Here is a 6509-nt window from a genome sequence, read left to right on the forward strand (position 1 = left end):
ATAAACTCAACTCTGAGTAATTCTTACTAATAAAAATCAATAATCATCATAAACTGATAAACTATAGGCTATAAGCATATATTTCTAGCCCCAAGACTCCCAAACCTAATAAAACATGACATGAATACCCACAAAACCCTAAACCTAATGAAATAACAAAATAAAGACTCCCAAAACCCTAACCCTAATAAAATAACAACATAAAGTCGGTTTAGAAAATAAAACAAACTGACGGCTACACAATCTGCATCATTCTCCCCTTGTTGGAGAGAATTCGTCCTCGAATTCGGTCAATTCTTTCCACGGTCCTTCGGATGCCCTATCAACTCGTTCCACTCTCCCTTCCTCAAGATCAAAATAAGACAACACCCCATAATAAGCGTGATGCTCCTCATCATCGGAATACCTTGACGGTTGTCGTGATGGCCCCACACACCACTTGGCAATACTTCGGATTTGCCATACTTCTCTCGCTCCTTTTCCCTTTCATGTGCAATGAAAATACTCAAGAATGGGTCAACCATTGTTTCCCTTATGAACATATAATTTTCCTCATCCGCATAAAACTCACCATAATCTTCGTTAGGAGAATTTAAAATATCTTCAATCTTCACCATTAAAATTAGGCACTTCACATGAAAGGTCTTCACCACCCTCTTCATAATCGGCGATGTCATCCATGGGCTCTTCCTCTTCCAATTGATCATCTTCGGGGTAGAGGCTGGCAAACATGGAAAAAAACCCATCTTCTTCATATCCTTCCGCGTCCAATTGGTCATCTTTTTTGAGGTAGAGGCCGTCAAACATGGGATAAAACCCATCTTCTTCGTGCTCCTCCGGGGTTTTTTCCTCTTCCCATGAATCATCTTCTTTGGGCTCCTCATCATAGGTTGGTGGGGAATCCCAAGCCACGAATACTTGCAAAGGATCTTCAATATGTTCATGTCGGAACTCGTCATCAATGAATTCGGATTCATGAAACTCTCGATCCACAGATTCTTTTTCCTCCTCCATAGAATATGGATTCGGTTTATGGATTTGTGGTTGGCAAGTAGGGGTCCAATTGGCCAGTCATGGACTCTTCGCCTCGCTCCATGTTTCCCTAAATACTTTTTTTTTGTAGGAATTTTTTATTTTCTTTGTCACAACCACAAACCATTGTCTCCAATTTTCTGACTTCTAGCTCATGGTATAACTATGGGGCAAGAAAGCGACTCGCATATATTTCAATAGTTTCTCCCAACTATTGATCTTCAATTTGCCTTGCCGCATCCAAGTTTTCTTTAGTTTTTGCCACCACGCATCAACTCTTCCCCATAATGTGCGTACCACCAAAGAGACTCATCGTTCATCGGGCACCCCGTTGAATTCAAGAACCTCTTCAACAGCCAACACCCAATCCAGAAATTCCTCGGGTTCTAGATCCCCGTCGAATTCCAGAATATTGAGTTCGAATCTACTCACCCGCCGATTGGCATGAGCTTGCGCAAGGTGCTGACGTCCATGCATTCAGCGCTCCGCAAACAGGTTTCTAGATCCGTTCCCATGTTGACCACACAAGTTGGATAATTGGGTAGTTAGGTCTTCAATTTGATCCCTCATAGCCCTGAATTGATCCTCCGTGTGTTGCCAATGTTCAGCAATAGATTTGTCTTCCGCCTCTGCGAATCGCGGTCTTGGTTGGTGATGACAAACGTTCGGCCCATCACTCATGTGCCGCAAGTGAATTGCCGGTTGCTTCTTACATGCTGTCTCTGTGCGGAAGTGCACCTCGTTCATGTTTGCAAAGCGGTTGCTCCTCCCCATTCATGGAAAGTAATTTATCTCTGATACCAACTGATGCAGCGTGACTTAATGGGCTGCAGCGAAGAACACCAATATGTAGCGGATAAATACTTCTAGATCTTGATTCTATCAATGATCTAAGAAATCTTCTTGACAAAATTAGATACTTTCTAGGTTTTGAAGGAAAATAGAGGAATAAACTCAACTTTGAGTAATTCTCATTAACAAAAATCAATAATCAACATAAACTGATAAACTAGAGGCTATAAGCATGTATTTATAGCCCCAAGACTCCTAAACCTAATAAAACATGACATAAATACCCCAAAACCCTAAACATAATAAAATAACGAAATAAAGACTCTCAAAACCCTGACCCTAATAAAATAACAACATAAAGTCGGTTTAGAAAATAAAACAAACTGACGGCTACGCAATCTGCATCAATTAATCACATCAAAAGCAACAAAAAAAATCTCATTCCTTAATGAATTGGAATTCAAAAACAGTTTGGATTTGTGTCTGGCAACTAGGGTTTAGTCTAATTAAAGATCTTCTCTTCAATTCTGAATTATGGCACTACTAGAAAAATGGCATATACTGGCGCTTATTTTGCTGACACGCAAAATAAGCACTCGCTCATATTAAACGCTGGTATTACGTGCCTTTAAAATTTAGGTGTTAGACTTATAAAATATATGCGGTGCATTAACTAATTAGGACAAGGATCCCCTCCGAACTGGACAGTTAGTATTATTTGAAGAAAAAATCATCTAAAAAAAATGTAAAATGACAATTTTACCTATAAGTATAACCAATTGGATCCCTTCCAATTCATTTGACCCGGAAATGATGAAAATATACCGGCGCTTGCACAAATGCGCCTATAAATTTATGGGCGCATCAGTCAAAGCGCCCATAAGCAAGGATGAAACACACTTTTTTGTGGTCGTGCCAGTAAATTTACCAACCTATTTTTCTGGGCATTTTTAAGTGCCGGTAATGACTTTAAAACGGCGTCATTTTGCCCTCGCATTCCTTAACAACTTCTTCTGCTTTGTACACGTGTCAGTCGGGTGGAAAATTTTAATGCAAGCCATTTTTTCAGCCATCCGATCTCCATAATTTATGTAGGTATTTAAGTAGGTGAAAATGCTTGAGCGTTACAATGGGAATGACAAAAATCTATCCAATTAATAGTACCAAAGTGAATGTCATGGCTGGGCAAGTATACAATCTCAGACTGCTTAGAGAAGACAAGCGGCATACCCTCTGCTACATTCTTTGCAATGGCTCCATCCATCTTCTTTTCCTCTGTGTGTTGTTTTAGTTCATCACTGCTTATTGGAACACCAATCTCTGGATCTGAATAATGTTCTGCATTTTCATGGTGGAGGGGAAGGTGCTCCTCACTGCTACTTGTTGCCTACAGTACAGGAAGTGTAGATTATTAATACAATATTAGTTCCCTCAAAGATTTTATAGAAAATAAAGTTAAATAAGAACAAAAAAACCAGCAACTAAAACCTTAATATCCTTGGCCTTTTTTGGATCTTTTTTCTTCTTTTTATCCTTTGATTTTCCCTTTGTTTTTATAGCAGTATCAAGAGCAACATCTGCAAAGAGAACTTCTAAAGCAGCATCAGACTTCTCAATGGCATCTTTGTCAACTAGATTTTCTAGACGTGCCTGCAACGTTAACAGAGAGATTTACTACAAAAACATCAAGCCGTAGGCCAACAAGATGGCAAGAACATTCAAGATAACAACACAAATAATCCAGCCTAACCTGCGTGAATGACTTGAGCAGTTGCACCATTATAGGCCGGTAGTCATAAGCAGATGCAACGCCAAGTTTCAGCTCTGTCTGTCTCATGATTGCTCTTGTCACCAGGATCAAACCATCAACTATCTGAAACTGCAAAACTGAACATGGTGAGACCAAGAAACAAGCTTGATTTCAACACTCAAGAAATTATACAACAATTAGGAACTCTGCTTCTTTTTGTTTTTTTTTTTGTTTTTTTGTTTTTTTGGTTTTTTTTTTGTTTTTTTTGTTTTTTCATGGTAGAGGATTCCCTGCTCCAAATTTTATGAAATTGGGACATTTGGATCACCATGGTCTAGGCAGTATTCAAAAGCAAAATATTTTTTCAGATGATAAAAGATCAAGCTTATAATTACAAGTTTTAACCCTATATCCAAAGTTTATTTGAAAATCAACCAGCATGAGTTAAACCAAGTACTCTTTACTGCAACAATTTCTCCAAGTCTCAAAGCACATTTGAGTCCTTTGAAAATGATATCTTAAATATTTGTAATCAAAAGGTCCAAACCTTAGTCAACTGATTGAATACATAGAGAATTTGAAGTAACACATGCATGTTTATCTATATTTGATTTCTGATATGAGAGGGGTGAGATAAGGATTTATTCAAGTTTACCATCTATAAATTGGACACTCACCTCTTTAAGCAACCCCAATTGCTGCTTGAAGATTGTTTCTTTTATGAAAATTATGTCTGCTTGGCCTTCTTTCAGGATTCCCGAAATGCTTTTCAACTTCAACTTAGTGATTGTAAACTCGATGGTATCTTCCACGGCATCAACATGCCTCTGCAGCTTCGACAAGAGGGATGCATGACTTTGTGGATCAGGCTCTGAACTTTGCTCCCTTTTCTTTTGTTCTTCATCACATATGCTCTCCAACTCCCTAAGCACTTTCCAGCATAGCATACGCCCGTGTTTTTTCCAACACATTTTTTGCAAATGCTTAAATTCCATTTCAAGAATCTTGAAAAGCTCCATTACTTGATTTCTTCTGGTTTCTCTCAGGCTTGCCCATGCCTGCAACCGCTCCCCAATGGCAGGACCCGTCAATAACCAATTAGGAAAAGCAACATCATCAGTCAGCTCAGCATTTTGACGAACATCTACAGCAGAAGTTACTGCAGTTCCATCATCAGCAATTGCATCTTGATATGTACTGGGAATTAGCTCTCCCCGCAACAGTCTCTCATCCAAAAGGAGACAAGAGAAGTTACTGCTGAAAACGATCCTCTCTTTAACGCAAAATGCCTGTTCAGAATCTAGAACACTCTCCTCTGCAATATAATACAAGCCACAAGAAGAAGCCAGCGTTTCTAAGAATTCAAGGACATTGCAAAGCCGGGGAGCATCCAAAAAACATATACAGAGGAGTGTTTTGTCCAGTCCATGATTCTCAATTTGGGATTCTGGAATGTGTGTTTTCAGCACTTGCAATGTATATCTCATCAACTTCTGGAGGTGGCCCACTGCAAAGCATTTGTTTCTCAGACACAATCGCAACATTCCACGAATTCTCTCAAGGATCCGCCTGCGCTCAATATCCTCACACAATGGCCACTTGTGATTTTCATCAATTTCGATCAGAAAAACTTCAGGGTCACCTTCTTTATCAATTGGGTGACCAAATCTTGACTCGTTTTCTATTATATCCACCGAGGCAAGAACATCCACGGGCTTCCAAACACCATTTTCAACCATCTTAATCCACTCATCACCAATTTCTTTTGGTATATTAGCCTGCAATGTCTCTGACAGATTCTCCATATGCTTACCCTTAAGATGCTCCATGTTCAGTTCACTGTCTCCAAACCTCTCCCCGCAACAACAACACACCCAGAAAATCCATTTGTTCTCCTCCTTAGCAAAGTCTATTGCTTCCTTCAAAACTGCCTTTGCCAACGTATTCTTACTAAAATGTGCTGTAAGCTCTTCGATACTCACTTTCAACAATCTCCACTTCTTTTCAACACTCATAGATTTCTTCCAATAAGTCAGCACTCTCTCCAGATTCCAATACTTTCCTCTGTCTTCATCTGTGTCAGCCTGCGAAGGCAACCCAAATGTCGAAAGATTTCTCTGCTGCAAGAGCCTCGTCGCCACAATATCAGCCCCCACCTTCCTCACTCTCTCCATTACGTCCTTAATTTCCATGTTTAAATACTCATATCCAAGATTCTTGCATTTCGCTATCAACTTCCTGAGTTCTTGTTTCACATTCTCTACTCGCAATTCTTGGCTCGAACCATGGAACTCTTCTTCTTGGAAGAAGCTATCTTTAAGAGGGTCTACTGGGTCTTCTATAATCAAAGCGCGCTCGCATTCTTTTATTACTTCTTCGTAGCCATTCTTGCCGTCGAGTGATGCTAACACGAAGAGAACTTGGGCGTAGAAAAGTGGTAAGGAGATTGAGTTCGGGGAGAAAGCTAAAGCTTCCCTGGCCGAGTCGGCGGCGTTGTTGAGATGCTCCTGTTTTTTGTTAGAATCGCCAAGAAAAGAAGCGGTTTTGAAGTGAATGGCGGCGCGTGTGTGGTGGAGAATGGCAGAGTTGTACGAGTTGTCGTTGTTGTTTCTGCCGCTGTGGCGGGAAATGGAGTCTGTGATGAGTTTGAGCGCTTTGGTGTGGTTTCCACTCTGGAGGGAAGCGACGGCCCACATTCGAGCTTGATGGAAGAAGCATCAGACGGTGGAGGATTGGTGGAAGCAGAGGGGCCGTTCTTTGGGGCCATTTTTTCTGTAGGTTTTGAGGGAATTTTCTAGTTTGAAGAGGGAAGAAGCAGAGAGCTTCTTTGCAAGCGGTCTTGGTTGCAAAAGAGCGAGATGGATGCGGCGGGAGGTGGGGTAAATTTGGAACTTGGAAGAATTGATTTCTGCTTTAGCGATTTTTTTTTTTTTTT

At 40.4% G+C, this 6509-nt stretch overlaps 1 protein-coding gene across 1 annotated transcript; it reads right to left on the bottom strand.

Moving 5' to 3' along the window:
• Positions 1 to 1341: 1341 nt before the first annotated feature.
• On the bottom strand, positions 1342 to 6270 carry LOC132169584 (uncharacterized). Its single transcript, XM_059580599.1, has 5 exons — positions 4252 to 6270; positions 3575 to 3697; positions 3313 to 3474; positions 3020 to 3211; positions 1342 to 1494 (listed from the first exon to the last, which is right to left on the bottom strand). Exons 1-5 carry the CDS (start codon positions 6268 to 6270, stop codon positions 1342 to 1344), a joined length of 2649 nt encoding a protein of 882 aa, XP_059436582.1.
• Positions 6271 to 6509: the final 239 nt, after the last annotated feature.

Source organism: Corylus avellana, chromosome ca2 (assembly GCF_901000735.1).
Source record: "Corylus avellana chromosome ca2, CavTom2PMs-1.0".
Lineage (NCBI taxonomy): Eukaryota > Viridiplantae > Streptophyta > Magnoliopsida > Fagales > Betulaceae > Corylus > Corylus avellana.